We start from the raw sequence: 16,527 nt of genomic DNA, 5'->3' as shown, positions 1-16,527 counted from the left end.
CACTTTCGGAATTGTCACTTCTCGCTTACTTTATTTCCAGTGCACCAAGGAATACAGCGATCTATGCGGATCTGACAACGTAAGTAGACTATCCGCACAACAATAATGAAGCATCTGGGCTATGAGCTGAGTCAGGCTTGGTCTTAATTAATTGCGCGTAATATATTTCAGCGATTTAAATCAGTGCAATATCCACCAGGTTTCAAATTGGGTGGCAGTATACACCTTTGACAAAACCTACCCTCCTTAAATAAGAAAACGGGAAAACACCGATAAGATCATTGCAGTGGTCTAGATGCCGATTACTATGCCGGAGTACCCGGGTTCGATCCCGACCGCCGGCAGCTGCGTTTCGATGGGGGCGAAACGAAGAGGCGTCCGTGTGCTGTGCGATGTCAGCGCACGTTAAAGATCCCCAGGTGGTCGAAATTACTCCGAAGCCCTCCACTACGGCATCTCTTTCTCTCTATACAGTTTGACTCCCACCTTCCTCCCTTCATTTACCGCGTGGTTAAGTATCAATAGAAACAATTGTGACTACTACAGTGCCTCTCTCTTTTTGTGAACCAATAAAAAATTTAAAAACTATGTCATGGACGGTCAGATGTAATAAAACTCGGCCATTCTGGAAATTTAGCGGCCGAATGGGTGGGCGGCTGCGGAAGATGATATGGAGAGAGCGGTCAACTAAATCATTTACTACCGTGAAATTCTGATTTTGCTTTTATATACAGGATGGTGCCGCCAGTCTGGTTTTCCAAATTCTCAAGGTTAGAAAAGTTTGAGTTTTCGTTGCATAAGAAATCATTTAGAATTTAGAACTTATATTAAAAAGTCTGCGCAGTGTGCTTTTCTAGTGCTAAAGTTTTCCTTTTTTTTCAGTGCTTTATAACCGGAATGCTGGATATTGACCCGCGGACCCAAGCATATCTTCTCGGTGAATTTTTGAAGGAAGTCTTGCAAGAAGCTGGTAAGAAGCCCGGTGATTCAGTGCACTGCGCCAGCAGTATCGCTAGCGCCGTCTTCATACTGTTCCTGTGCTCCATTCTGTAGCGATATTATATAAAACTAATAAACAAGGAAAAAGACACCGGCTCAAGTGAACGCCCAGTAAAAGTGAAAATAACGAAAGTGGGCAAAACACAAAAAAAATTTGCGGTTTACCTCGGGTCAGCCGTAGTTGAATTGCGATAGAAACGACGGAAGCTTCTTTTGCCAATTATTCCCCTATCACGCCTTATCAGTGTAAGGTGCTACATTATAGGGGACACTTCAGCTTATCCTTTAGGAGTATGACGCGAGAGCGTAAGTTACCAGTCTTCTTCTTCTCTTCGGCTGTTCAAGGTCAAGCGTGGCCTCCACCGGGACGCGCATCGTTTAGACAATATATCCACTATATGTCGCCACGTGGCGCTGCTCAGAGGAATCACGGTGCATTTTTGCGCCCACCCGATGCAAAGGAGACAGCCACATCATCATCATCATCATCACCATCATCGCCATCATCAACGCACCAGAGCGTCGTCTGCTCGAGTGCTTCTACGGAATATGTTTTGCTAATACGCCGCTGCGACCAAGCGACAACTCGAAACCTGGAGCAGTATTGCTATCGCAATAAAACATTTCAGGAGACAATTTGACTTTCTAAAGTGTGGAGAGACGAAAGCCCACCCTCGCACCAGGCAGACTACTGAGAAAGCAAGCACACTGTTAAAGTAATCCCATCGACGGGCGCTGACTGCAATGATACATTATCTCACCGGAAAGGAACAGCAGTTTACGTTAGGTAGCGAAGCACTGGAAGTAGTAGGCGCATATGTCTACTGAGGGCAGGTAGTAACCGCAGGTCCGGACCATGAAAAGGAAATAACAAAAAGAATAAGATTGGGATGGAGCGCATTTGGCAAGCACTCGCAGATTATGACTAGCAGCTTGCCGGTATCGCTCAAGAGGAAAGTATACAACAGTTGCGTCTTGCCTGTACTCACCTATGGGGTTGAAACATGGAGGCTAACCAAGAGAGTTCTACCTAAGTTGAGGACAACCCAGAGGGCTATGGAACGAAAAATGGTAGGGGTAACATCAAGAGATAGGAAGCGTGCAGAGTGGGTCAGAGAAATAACTCAAGTTACCGACATTCTAGCGGAAATTGAGAAGAAGAAATGCGCATGGGCAGGTCATGTAGTGCGAAGGGAGGATAACCGGTAGTCGCTTAGGGTGACAAACTGGATTCCAAAGGAAGGAAAGCGTATAAGGGAGCGGTAGAAAATTAGGTGGGCGTATGAGGTTAAGAGGTTCGCAGGGGTCAAGTGGATGCAGCTAGCACAGAACCGGGTTAATGGGAGAAATATGGGAGAGGCCTTCGCCCTGCAGTGGGTATAGCCAGGCTGATGATGATGAGGAAAAGGATCTCACCCCGCCCCTGTCATGTAGTGCAGCAGCCGCGATGACTAGTTGCGCCACCCCGTGGCAGGCGCCGCAATCATATCCTTCGACAGGAGTGACGTCACTTCCCATCAACTATATAGAGGTCCTTGCAATTTCATTTAACGCATCGAAGTTCACCAGCGTTCTATAGTTAGTCTATAGGAAAAGAAAGGCGCAGTATCTGCTAATCGCGGCATCCCGCTACCAGTCTCACTGTAGACAAAGGAAATTATGAAGAGCATTTAAAGACCCTGAGGCAATAAATATCGACTAAAAAAAAAAAGACCCGGGGCTTAGCGCAGTGGTGAGGAGGCGTTGGTAAGGAGCTGGGCGGCAGATTTCGCGATCTGAATGCATGGCGCAGTGGTAACGCGCTGGGCTGGGGATCCGAAAGAGGGAGGTTCAATTGCACGGTGGAAGATAAGGTTTATTAATTTGTTTTTAAGTACCGATTCAATGGTGATTGGTGGTTGGTCACTTATAATTTGGCGGCTTGTGACGTCACTTCTCTGTGGATCAATCAGGTCGCCGCTCGCGCAGACGCATTTGCCGACACGGCTGCTAACGACAGTATCAGCCATTAAAGGCTTTCGCCCTAAAATCGGTAGAGGCACTTAGATATCTTTTAGGCGTATTAGGACGAGAGCCTTCCCTCCGGCTGTTTGCATTAATTTCTTCTGTTTTCCTCTTGCTTTCTTTTTTGTCCTTTTTTGTGCGTTTTTTCCACAATTTTGACAAGTATTGCACATTTTGGACCTCCATGAATCTTTTGATATCTACATAATATATTGTCGTGCTTCACGTTTTGAGGTCTAATTGAATTTTCTAGCTCTAATCATTTCAATAGTTACTCCACATCAACGGCATTTTGCCTTAAAACATATTTTTTCATCCTCTACCTCACACAACCAATATTATACTTATAAACCAGTTCTTGTCTAGATAGTGAAGGTATGACACCATTCTCGGATGCATAAATCATGTCCACACTAACGAGCCCATAAAAGTTTAAGCCTTACAATTTTTTGCATTTTTTTGACGCGTGATTTTCACTACACCTATAGTATTTCACTAATGTAGCTTGCCTTAGGATTTTGTGTCGCTTCGTTGTTAGAAGAGGAAGAAAAATTCCGGTTCTTACAACTGGAAACTTTGAAATGAAGGCAGTTGATGACTGAAAATCTTTTAGTTTGTGTTTTTCGATAGTCTAGCCGGCCATCCTCCGAATGCAAAGTTGCAATGCCAAGCTTGGCTCAAGAGAAAACGTATCAAAAACTAAGCGGCCGTAGTGTTTAAGAGCATGCGACGCTGATGAAAGTCCATGAAGGGTTCAAAGCATTTTGAACACGTTCGGCAGAGTGCTTTGCATTTCAGTTTAACGTTCTGGGTATCATATTACCAGTCTATAGAAACTTTTTTTAAAGAAGCGGCTGATTTACTCGCACCGCCTAGCTTTGAAGCACGAATTCTTCCCGGTTTTGGACATTAAAGTTCATTATTTCTGCCGGGCATAAACATACAGACAAAGGAGCTGCAGAAAGAGGTATAAGACACAGCTAGACGAAGCCGCATACCCCTTTCACTTGGCAACGGCTGAGCGGCACAATCATAATCGCATACAATTAGACCGTAGACCACCAAACATAGCGGTAAAGAAAAGAACAAAGTGATCAAATAAACAATGTCCGCTTCACGGCCATAGGTAAAATTATAAGGGCACAAAACAATAAGGCATTATACATTTTCGCTATATAGAAGCACATTATATTTACTTTTGTTGTTATAGCATACAAACCCTGCGAATTAGCGTTAGATGGGCTGATTAGGTCCAACTTATTTCCTTTTAATGAGTCTAGCAGTTAAGGAAGGGTATAAAGATGTGGCGTCGTCTTCCTGGCATCATATTCACAGATGTGTTTCTAGCAACGTCTTCCTATGTATGATGAAAATTTACATATCGACTGCAATTTAAAGAGTTAATTTGTAACGTTAGTTGCTGGCCTATGCAATTATTATGGTTGTTATTGGTAATGAAATGGTAATGAAATGAAGGTATGTTTTTTACATATTCATACAGCGGAAGTGCGCATTTGACCTTTGACTGGAAAGGAATAGAATATTACGATTAGACGGCCAACAATATATATCTCGAGACGAGAGCAAGCAGTTTAGCAGATTGGTTGTGGCATAAAATCAGAGCCTTTTAGGAATTTTTGAAGGTGTTTACCGAAATATCTACTGCTCTTTTGTGATACAGTGGACGTAATATTTTTATCTGCAGATCCCGTGACAAGCATCCTGGAGGACTTGTGCTCCAGTCTTCAGTCTTCAGGCAGTTCAACTGGTTGTGGTATATTTGATCTAGACGAGCAGGCGTTGTGCGAGGATAAATTCGAGCTGAAGGTTCCCAGTACGCTGAACGTGTCACAAGTAGGTGCATAGATATAAGCGCGTTTATATTACCTATTTCATAGACAGGAAAATATGAGGAACTTAATGAATATTTTTTTCCTCAGAAAGTGTAAATATACAAGGACAAATACATAGCTTTGCGGAGATGATTTGGGAATGTGGTGGAAGAGTGTGCATTCATATACGATGAAGATACTAAAATATTTTTTAAAGGATTGTGCTCGATTAACTTCTTTGATACGGCACAGAGATGTGCTTTCTGCGAATCTATTATATATTTAAAGTAAATGTGAATAAGGGTGAAGTTGACTTCTGACTAGAAAACAGAAATATACTGCAATAAAACGAGAAAAAATTGCTATCTCTGCTTAAATTTGGACAGTTGGGCTTCTTGGTTGCCGTATTAAATCACAGGCAGTCTCAAATGCAACTCTTATTCACCTATTTGGCGGTCGAACTGCGTCGCAGTAGTTGTTGGTGTAATTGAACGAGAATCAGATAGTTATGGGACAAAGGGAATTTCTTAGAAGCAGAACTAGAAGAGTCACGAACGTTGTGTCACTCACGCGTAGCTCTTCTTTCTCTTCTGTAAAATTCTGTTTGGCTCCTGAGAAAAATAAGGAGTGCTCTTTAACTACACATATACATGCAAGCATCACTGAAACACTTTTACGTCAATATATCGCAGAAATGCTATAATAGCAGTGCTCGAATATGGCACTAGGGAGTGGCGTATTATGCGCTCACTATGAGGGTAAAGGAAAAAGGGTAGCTAGGGACGGAGTGGATAACCACTGGACTTCAGAAGTGCAAGATGCCGGGCTAGTTGGTACTGCATAATGAAATAAAACAGCGTTCGTTGCGCTGTTTTATTTCATTAACCACTGGACATCGAATATTTTGAATAGATTCGAAGACTAATTTCAATAAAGTGTTTGTAAAGAAATAAATAAATACTATCAAAAGGGGGATGAGGTGTATACCGCAAATCTTGCCCATAAATAGGCTGGAGAACGGGTATCACCGAAAACTCTTGCCGAGGAAGGGGGGGGGGGGGGGGGGGGGGGGGTAATTGGCATCACCATTGATTGGGACAGCATCCATCGAGGGCAGATATTTCAGTTAACTGAACAACATTACAACGTGATGCATTGTACGTTTGTCTTATTTTAGGACATTATATTATACAAGATTCCTGAAACATTTAGAATATGAACTCGAAGTAATACCTGCCTATTAGGATATATTAGCAATACTTATCGTACTAAGATAATATAAATAACAATGCTTTATGGCCTGAAAATAGTTGCATGTGCTGATTATGCTACTAACAGGGCGAGGAGAAGAGCCGCATAGTTGTGGTATCTGCTGCTGTGCACAAACTTTTCATCATTTAGGGGGCTTAGATCAACTAAACCGTATTCATCTGACTACTCATGTTCAAACGCGTGATACATACCTATGTATTGGCTAATTTGAAATTTATTTAATACCAGCTCATGCTTCGCAGTATTTCTAAAACGGCGCTAGGGAACGACGCTGGCGGATGCGCTTCCGACGGTTTCCGACTGCACGAAATATGTCGACTGACCAACTCGTTAAATGGTGAATAAAGGGTGAAGGGGGTAATAAATGACTCTTCGGGTCACTTGCTCCAAGTTGAAGCCTATTGTAAAGCGCCTTGGGGAGACAGGGCCCAAACCCGTGAAATCGGGACTGAACGAGAGATTTTTACATTTACCTTTCTTAGAGCCCACTCGAAATCCAAGCATATACGGCACGCGGCTCCTGTCTCTTCTTGTGTGTGGAGGTCTCTTCATGTGTCCTGTCTCTGGAGGCGGGGTCGAGCGCATGTGTCAGGGGCTTGCGGTAGGTAAAGGTTGGGAAGGCGCGTCCTCCCAGAAGGTGAAAGAAGAGGTAGACAGCTAGGTACATGGCAAATAACTCCTGGCCAAACATGCCATAACATGTACCAGTAGCCGTCATCTGCTAGGAGAAAAAATGTAAGAGGCTGTCAGGCACCACGAATATTGTGTTGGAGGGCAGCGGCCACAGTAACTACTGGAGGCGTCCTCCATGAGTGCGAGATGACGGTCAGGTGTAGAGTGTGCAAGCAGTACAGCTTCGGCTAGGGCTTGCTTCACGGCGAGAAACGCTGTTTTGACATCTTCGTCCCAGTTTAGGGTATGCGTCATCTGCTTTGTTTGAATAGATGACACAAGGTCTCAGCCAAAGTGGCACTGTTGCTAATATAATGCCGGTAGCAGTTTATGATGAGGAGGAACTAGTTTAGCGAAATAACACAGTAGGTGGGAAAAATATGGGAACGCTTGGAACTTGGACGGAAGATGTCGAATTCCACTTAGACAATGTCGCAACCCAGGAAATTGAGAAAAGGTGACTTAATTCCCTCTGCACCATTGACATATAATCCATAGTCAGAGAGACAAGTCACTAACTGACGTAGTGAAGCAGATGCTAGCGGGTTAGGTGGTAGGTTACGAGGAGATCGTCAACGTAGCCGAAAACAAAATGCCGACCACCGCGGGCGTTGTCGGTAAAACGTAAATGTCCGTACAGCTTTTTGTAGTCTTAATGGCATCTGCCAAAATTCGAAAAGATTGAAGCGTGTTGTGATGACTGCCTTGGGAATATCTCCCTCAGCTGTAAAACATTTGGTGGTAGGCGCATTGTTATCTGATCGATGGATGCTGACGATGTGCTCTGCTCCGTATGGTAGCGGCTAGGTGGTGGAGTTGTAGAGGTGGCGTTGTTGATAGAAGAGATGGTGGCAACTTGGGAAGAGTGGTTGCAAACGGTGAAGATTGCTCAAACGATTGTATTTACTTAGTCGGCAAGTTGGGGAACGTCCATAGTCGAGGCAGCGGCAGGGACAATCTGGAAGTTCACCGGCAGTCGTTGGAGGAATATGTCAAGTAGGAGAGTCTCGTTCTCCGTTTGATCTTGACGCAGCAGCATTCTCGGGCGACGATCGCCAAGCCCCTCAGCGGACAGAAGCTATTGCATACGCGTTCGCGTCGACGGCCTAGTGCGCGTCAGGTGCGCCGCCTTAAGCCTATATGAATGTGCCGGAGGGCTCAAGAGGAACTGGGAGAGATGGGCGACCTCTTCAGTGGCAACCTTAGTTAGGGTGGAGATTATTCTGGTCTAGAGCGGGGTCATACACCGTGAATGGCGAACATTGGTTCCGCGCGCGGATTTTGAGGATTTGAACTGGGAGGCACCATGCTGTATCTCTTACGAGCACTGAGGTTAGGCATAGTTAGCCCACGGCCGCTCAATGGAGGCGCACTTGGTGCGGCCCGTCGCGTCGCGCCTCAATGGCTGGGGAAGCGCGTATCGGGAGAAGTTACAGTTTCCGCCGTCATTATCCGCGGGGGCGCCACCACTCCAGGACAAGGCGCCGCCGGCACGGACGAGCAGACGACGCGGAAGGAGCGCGCTGGCTGGGTTGGCGCGTGTTATCGTTTTGACTACTCAGCATAACCGCGTGGTTCTGATAGTTCTGCATGCGTGTCATCGGTGCCTGTGTCAACAGCATCCTAAGCGTATGCAGCACCATGCCAGGCAACTGCTGTGTGCCGCTGTGCACCACGAAAGCAAGAAAAGATCGGTTACCATGAGTTCCCGTGCGATTCACAACGTCGAGCAGCATGGCTGAAGAACATATCTCGGGAGGGCTAGGATGGAAAAGGAAGCCGGTGGGAGCCGTATACTCACTGCTCTTCACAGATGACGATTACAGGAAGAACATAAAACTGAAAATCCTGCTTCCTTCAGCTGTCCTCTCCGTGTTCCCGAACTGCCCACATTACAAGTTACTCACGCGGGCTCATGTTGAGCCAAACAACCTTGAAAAAATAAATGTGCGCAGGTCAATAGCTTTATTTTCCCCACTTGTTATAGCTACACTTCATTTCCTCCTGGACAACCCTCCGTGTCATCCTGAAGCATGTGTGTTTCAAGATAGCTGCGCCACGATCACTTTTATGACGATGATATCAAAATGGTATGCCTTGCCCAACATCGCATAAGTGAAGCCATAGAGACACCAAGAGGAGCCGCTCTATTTGTCAGATGACGAGTGACTCTCTTGGTTGGAGTTCGACTTTGCCATATCGAAAACATTGAGGTCCAAGGAGGCACGTCGAAGCAAAGGCTAACCAAGCAAACGCACGAAGCAACAATCATGACAACCATATCCACAGTGGCGCAAATTAAGTACCTTCTTGATCACATCAAGTATCTTACAACGTCTTCTGTGTGCCTTACAAGTGCATTGTGTTTAACCGAATCTTATTTTCAGCTTCCGATACGCCCTAAAGCAGGCCCTCAACAGCGGGCCTGCAGTATCGCTTTTTAGCAGCCTAAGGCAATTCAAAGGCGGGAATGACAGAGTTGACGCAAGGGCTGCAGTTTTCACCTCGGAGAAAATACTGAAGGTACCACTAGCGAAAAAAATATATATATATCGACTGAGATTATACACATTTTGCCATGCTTTGTGCAGGTTGGCATCTTGCAAGCATCAGTCTGCAAATGCACCTATCAACAATAGAAAGCTATAAAACTTGGCATTCGTGATTATGAAAGTCGTACCTTGCCAACTGCCATATCACGTCTGCTACGAGAGAGTTTTCGAGTCAGCTTGGATTCATTCATGTGTGGTGTGAACCAGCAGCTGACATAGAGTTAGCACCGATTGAATTCTTGGCTGGTTACCTTGCACGTCCATTTGAAGAGAAAGTATGAATAGTTTTACAGAATCTCATGAAACATTTTTATTTATTCTGTTTTCAGTGCCTGCCCGTGTTTTCAATATTTATATATTACCAAAGTTTAAATAACTTCTAGTGCTTACTTGAGAGTGTCAATAATTTTATTTGATTAGTCCCCATCCATTTATTAACTTTGTGATTTGTGATTCCTGTAAAACCCTGGACTTATCAAAATTCTTGATGATGGACGCCTAAGGTATCTGAAAATCACCATGCACCTTTGTTAGCAAGGTGATGAAGTTCCCGCAGGTCATAAGAAGCAGCAAGCTATGCAACATGTTAATTTCATCCCTTCTTCCCTATTTTGTGCAATTTCCGGGGTTGATTTGCGAGAGAGAAGACCGCAGTCACACTAAGGACCTGACCAAACTAATGCGACCACTGCTGACCAACTGAACAGGCAACATCAATCAGACAGTGGAAAAAATTACGCTTGCACATAAACCGTTTTCGAAAAAAGTTCTTCGCTTGTAAAATAAGCTTGCGTGTCTTCTGTGCATCACGCGGCTTCATAATCAAACGAGAAAAAAATTGCCAGAGCCTGCGGGCGTGTCGTTGAACTGGCTGTCTTGTGTTGTTTCTTTTGCAACAGTTTGTGTTAGCTAGTATGTTTTGGTGGTGGTACCCACTTGAATATTATTTCCAGTGAAAACGGAGGAACAGGCTAAAAAATAATGTTGAACGCTACGTCCTGAATTGTAAGTTTCCAGAAACGTGCACGCTGAATAAATGGCCCCAAACCATGTCCCGATTTCAAGATTTCAATATCTAATACGTTATTACAGTGGTAGAAACGCAACTAAATGGGTGCGCACTCAGCGAAGCACACGACTGCCTCGTTCTCGTTGTAAACGGAAGACCACGAATGACTTGGAAAAGCCTAGTGATGATGACATGCCGCTATCACTTTATCAATAGCAAACTTGCACATAGCATCACATACTGTGTGAAACGCCGCTCATAATCCTAAATTGAGCAAGCGCCGACCACGCGGACGACGAAACGAAAGCACAGCCGCGGCCGCTGCGCGCAGCTCTCCGCCCGGACTCGTCCCGGAGCGGTGGCGCCGCAGCGGTGGCGATGAGAACTAGGCGCAATACGGCTCTTCTGGGCGACGCGACGGGCCGCACCCAAGTGCGCCTCCATTGAGCGGCCGTGGTTAGCCAATGGGAGTACTAAGTCCTAGGCATGGTTAGGCCTAGATTTATTATCAAGTATGGCATGATTCGTCATTACTTAGAGGCCTATGCGCGTTGCCTTAAAAACAACCTCGGACAGCACAACATTGATGTTTAAAAAATCCTACTTTCAATCCGTCACACAATAGAGGAGCGGGCGTTGGCACACGGCGACGCGAACTCTGGCTGACAGGTGGTATGTGACAGAAGCTGGACAGAGGAAGTACGAGGCCCGAGTTCTGTTGGCTGCCTGACGAACGACAGTTCGAACCGAACAAGGAATGAACCTCACCACAGAGGACTACTGAGAGTGAAAGCGAACGAGTGAAGCGAGCTTTTTGCATGACTACCACCGCTGCAAATGATTAGTATCAAAGTTATTCTCATACCGAGACAGTCTGAATAATTAGGAAATTTGTCTCTTGTAAGATGGCGACACGTTAGGCGCGTGCATCAAGTGCAAAAATGCAAAGCTGAAGTGTCAAACTCTGACTTCGCAGTACCTCACACATCATAATTGCCACCCCCCACAGAGAAGAGCTAATCGACTTACTGCGTAAAATTAACAATATTTTACTGGAAGGCAAGAAGTGCGAACTAAATGCATACAGTGTCGCTCTTTAGGACTTGGTTCCCGGTAATTATAGCGAACTAGAATACTCTAGTACACTATATCCGGAATCGAGACAGGTACGTAGACAACTAGAGAACAGCTTGAGGGTGCTCACACAAAGCGGCAAGGGTTTTATATCACACTTGCTTAGAAGGTGCAATGTGACCGCAGCCGTTGCCTAGTGTTAAGGGTGCCTGTATCGGCTGCGGGAGGTTGTTAGCTCGAAACCCGCCGCCGGACATCCGCCAGTAAAAGTGGGTACAAGCGTTCCCTGGCCTGGCGCTCGGATGTCCTAGGGGGGTGTCCTGGGAGAAGTTCCGTAAACCCTGCAGCGCCCTTGCTGGGCCAAACGCAGTTTCGAACAACCTCGCAGCTTGCAAAGGTGGTTCATGCTCGTCTTGTTTCTCACGTTGAGCCTCGCCATCAGCAGCAGTCAGCAGCAGTTCTACTATACTGGGCTTTTGCCGCGGGAGGCGGACCTGTCCGATGGCGGAACGGATCACTATCCCATCTGGGCAACCATTTGGGACCTGTGACCCCTTCCCCAAGCATTTCACCCCAAAGAGCTGTAACAAAATAGGTGCCATGTGGTGGCCTTGTTGAAGAGCACCCGCCTCGCATTCGGGAGGTATCAGTTTCAATCCCTGGTACCGCCGGGAACCAACTGGTTTCCGATGGGTAAAAAATTTCCCCCGGCTTGGCGCTCGGTACTTTCAAGGTGAATTACTTGGGAAAAAAGACCATGGAGCAAAAATGTTGGTTCAAAAAAGGGCCACACAATTGGATTTGCCGCGGGAGGCGGGCGTATTGCTGTACGATGGCGGAACGGATCACTGTCCCATCGGTGCAACTGTTTTAGAATCGTTACCCTTTGCGCAGCAATTAACCTCAAAGGGCCGAGCCCCGGCCGGGGGGAAAACTGTGCCCATTGAAAACCAGTGGGTATCCGGTGGCACAAGAGATCGAATCTGGTACTTCCCGAATGCGAGGCAGATGCTCTACGACAAGGCCACCAGTTTTATTTTCTTTATTGCCGGTCAACAAAGTACATACAGGCATAGAAATCACTAGCCTACCTTTGACTTAAGCAATGTCAAAACGTTTTCATTGTGATCAATGCGTCAATCACTTTCATCCACTGAGGCTGCTCAGGCTGACAGCGTAGAATATCTCGGAGATATGTAACGCTCAAATTTGGCTTCTGCACGTATATCTGTGTTTAGCCGAGTTAAACTGGCGCTTACATTTTTGGCACTGAGGTTTGACATGAGAGGTCTACGTCCAGGCTGAAAGTGTTGCTTGTCTCATATGTGATTTGTCAGAAAAGAAGAAAGAAATGGGGATTATCACCCAGCGATGAATTCTGAAAATTCATCGCTATATTCAAATTATCCTTTCAAGCTTCTAATTTCCATCCTTCATAACACCGAAACATGACGCCTTGTTGCAGTGCCTTGGAGGTGTACCGATTACCTGCATAGGTGACGAGGTGATAACGGTAAGGTTTCGCTTACATTGCTTTCATCTCTCGTACTTTTAAAGAAAGCACGTAACAATTACACAAACCCTGCATTTCTCCTCTAAGGAGCCCCTGCTGAAAGGCGTCACGGAATTTGTAGCGGTGAGTCACATCATTTTCTATCCACTTCTTTATCCTCAGCACGACCAGCGAATAGCGCCAGTAATAATATAATTATATCCCACAATCTCCCATTGTAATTGCGACTACTGCGGTAGAAGCATTAGGTATCTTCCCACAGAAAAGGGACATTGATCCTCAATTCAATGAAATCAATCTTCTTCACTTTATAGAATTAGGCTACATGTAATCTTTCACGTGGGTTTCAAATGATTTCGATTCGAAATGCCTGGTGGCACGCTCTAAACATCACAATTTCTCAAAGAGGCCAATGAAGTTTCTTTAAATTCTTTTCACGCGTGAAAATTCCGAGCGTATTTCGCATGAAGGTTCTTTAATTCCGGTACACAGGAAATTTGTCGCGCAGCTTAGCTGATTTTGAGCATAATGATGATTCATGCTAGCTCGTCCATTTAATTTGATTTACTGCTGTGTTACCAAATATTGCTGGTAGTAGCGCTGCCAAGTAGGCAATAGGCGAACGAATGCTGCCAAAATAAGGGCAAAGATCTGTTTAAAACTCAAATTGACAGCTAGCTCCTTGAAAAAGTAATCAGAACTACATAACCTTTTTTTTTCATATATAGGGTGTATATTTCTTTGTTGCTGCCTAATGTTTTTACAAACATTAAAAAGTATTGGTAGGCATCTTGTGGAAAAAGCCCAAAAACAAAGCACACTAGACAAGAAGAGCGACGAAAAAATTCGATGCGGCATCAGTGATTAAGGGTTATCTTCACTTTGATTGAGGCATGAAATACTTAGTCGCTTCTGGAAAGCAAGGAGCCAGGAAAGCGTTAGGAAAACAGATGCCTCCGCTTGTAAAATACATGCAAGTTGTGTAGTTCAGCTGGCAAAGATGTCGTACTTCGTGGACATCATCTGTTCGCCTTCCTCAGTGCCTTCTCGGGCCTACTACTAGTCAGACAAGCATCCTCATGAGCATGGATTTCAAGGAGCTTAGATCACAGCGAAGGGCATGTCCATATTTTCTGCACGTCACTGTGCATAATAAAGTTAATTCCGTGTTGGAAGCACAGAGGCTAGTAAGCGTTCACGGGCTATCAGGCAAGTTGACTTTCTCAGGCTTCCCATGACTTCTCCATCAGATAACTAAGCGTCGGTTCAAGCTAAATATTCCTTCCTTCCTTCCTTCCTTCCTTCCTTCCTTCCTTCCTTCCTTCCTTCCTTCCTTCCTTCCTTCCTTCCTTCCTTCCTTCCTTCCTTCCTTCCTTCCTTCCTTCCTTCCTTCCTTCCTTCCTTCCTTCCTTCCTTCCTTCCTTCCTTCCTTCCTTCCTTCCTTCCTTCCTTCCTTCCTTCCTTTCTTCCTTCCTTGCTTACTCGTTCTTGATTCTTCTCTCCCTCTCTACCTTCCTTAATTTTCCTTCAATCTTTCTTCCTCCATTCCTTCACCTTCCCTTCTTCCCCTTTTTCCTTTTCCTTTCGTTCTTTTCATTCGTTCGTTTTATTTCCTTTTTGTACTTCCTCCATATTTTTCTTTCTAAGTTCATACGTTCCTTCCTTCCTTCGGAAAATTTTGCCGCTCCTAAAAGTAAAGAGCTACTTGATCGCGCGGTCCCGGGCGCTTTCTTGGCTCCAGAGCGCTCAGCACGGTGGTGTGCGAAGTCCACTGAGCAGCAACCTTTTAAAACATATAAGAGGTTGGTTATGTGAAAGAACCCAAATACTAATGATTAATGCGGATCAACGTTGAAGTCAGAGAGGGACAGAATCATTATTTTTTGGCCATGGTTTTGGTCACCGAAGTGCTGAACATTTATTTGTTCGCGCCTTACAACAATATGATGGAAAAGAAATTACTTTTAGTTCTTTTACTTTCCGGCTCGAGCTAAATGAGCAGCCAAATAAAGTGTGTGTCTTATGCTTGGTGCTTTTATTTCCTTCAAAGAAGTGCTTAACGTAACGGACAGGTGCATGTTCGCTTAGCCATTATGATGAACTCAATAGCGGAGTTATGATCCATTTTGTATGGCGCGTGCCCAGTCCAGCTGCAGCGACATTTTGTAGTATCTATTTGTAATTTGCCTTCATGACGTGAAAATGTAACACTGTTTTTTTTTTTTTGTTACAGTGCCTCGTCAAGTCCACCCTGACACTCGGAGTCAAAGGAACTATCACTGAACTGGCGTGCTACATCACGAACATTCCCGAGTTGCTGTTTGGGTCAGATGAGACCAATAACTTCGGTCTAACGGATCAGCTCATAAGAGATGTGCAGGACAGTTTCAGTATAGACTGCAGCAGCGCCTGATCAGCAGGAGGTGGCCGCAAACCGAGAACCCTCTGACAGTCGCCATGTCGCGAGGTTTGTTTGAAAAATAAAGCAGCTAAATTGAGTAATTGGCGTCATTCTAACTATACCTCTACGAAGCTCACCATCAAGCTTAAGAGTTATACAAAATGTCTCAGGGAAGACATGAAGCAACTTTAAAAACTTTAAAAATAACAAAAGATGTCGTTGGAGTCAGTCAGATCCCTCTTAAATGTGGTAAGGCGGATGCCTTCCCTGTGACTTTTTCTTTGAAGTCATTTGCCGCTTTTTCGCATATTTGTTTCCCTTTTCTTTGCTATTTTTCTCGTTGTTCTCTTTTTGTTTTTTATTGTGGCTTCTTGTTTCTTTGTTTACTGTATTTACCCTTTTTTCTCTACTACTACCTTTTGCCTCTTTAATCTTGACTAACTGTTTCGATTTTGTTTGCTTTGCAACGTTTACACGTTTATACAATTGGACGCATTTTGCCCAATGCCGACGTACATAGCTGCTTAGACGTGTGTCCACGCTATCTACATCCATGGCTATTTCAATTTCGAATCGAATCCCATCCCCGGTGGCCGCTTTTCATGGGAGGCGAAAAGCAAGGCGCCAGTGTGCTTTGCGATGTCAGTGCACATTAAAGAACCCAATGTGGTCGAAATTTCCGGAGTCCTCCACTACGGCGTATCTCATAGCCTGAGTCGCTTTGGGACGTTAAACCCCAAAAACCAAACCAAACCAATTTTCTGCCTTTAATTATTTACCGATTGCTCTACATCAACGAAACTTTCCCGCATAGGGAAATGTTTTCCCCCTATACTTCATACAACCGTTATTTTACCCAGAAAGTACGCCATTCTTCGACATAGGTGGTGTGACAGCCTCAGCGGACTAACAGTGCACGCACCCGTAAGCCTATAAAGGATTTCGTGTTAATATATATGCAGGACAAACTTCTCTGCCGCGGCGGACAAAATACGCTGCAGAACTATTCTAATTATCCAGCTTATTATCTAAAGCTCCAAATGTTATCTTACTTACGGCCGTTAGGTGCTCAGTTCCAACGGGGAGTTCAAATAAGGGACTAGACGATGCCACATATGGTTTTGAAAAGCAGAAAAACAATTTTTGAAAGCCTTGCAGCGCGAAGAAACTTGGCGGTTTTTCAGCACGAGGATTGTTAA

General features: G+C 44.9%; 1 protein-coding gene across 1 annotated transcript; it reads left to right on the top strand.

Annotated features, from left to right (window-relative positions):
- The first annotated feature begins 870 nt into the window (after window positions 1–870).
- LOC146188487 (uncharacterized) lies at window positions 871–15,411 on the top strand. Its single transcript, XM_084603118.1, has 5 exons — window positions 871–970; window positions 4,709–4,857; window positions 12,880–12,927; window positions 13,015–13,050; window positions 15,161–15,411. Exons 1-5 carry the CDS (start codon window positions 898–900, stop codon window positions 15,338–15,340), a joined length of 486 nt encoding a protein of 161 aa, XP_084459244.1. The 5' UTR covers window positions 871–897; the 3' UTR covers window positions 15,341–15,411.
- The last annotated feature ends 1,116 nt before the right edge of the window (window positions 15,412–16,527 follow it).

This window comes from Amblyomma maculatum, chromosome 5 (genome assembly GCF_055883805.1).
Source record: "Amblyomma maculatum isolate TAMU_Amacu chromosome 5, ASM5588380v1, whole genome shotgun sequence".
NCBI classification, from domain to species: domain Eukaryota; kingdom Metazoa; phylum Arthropoda; class Arachnida; order Ixodida; family Ixodidae; genus Amblyomma; species Amblyomma maculatum.
The sequence above is the reverse complement of the archived record's forward strand: the minus strand, read 5'-3'. Positions and strand labels throughout refer to the sequence as shown.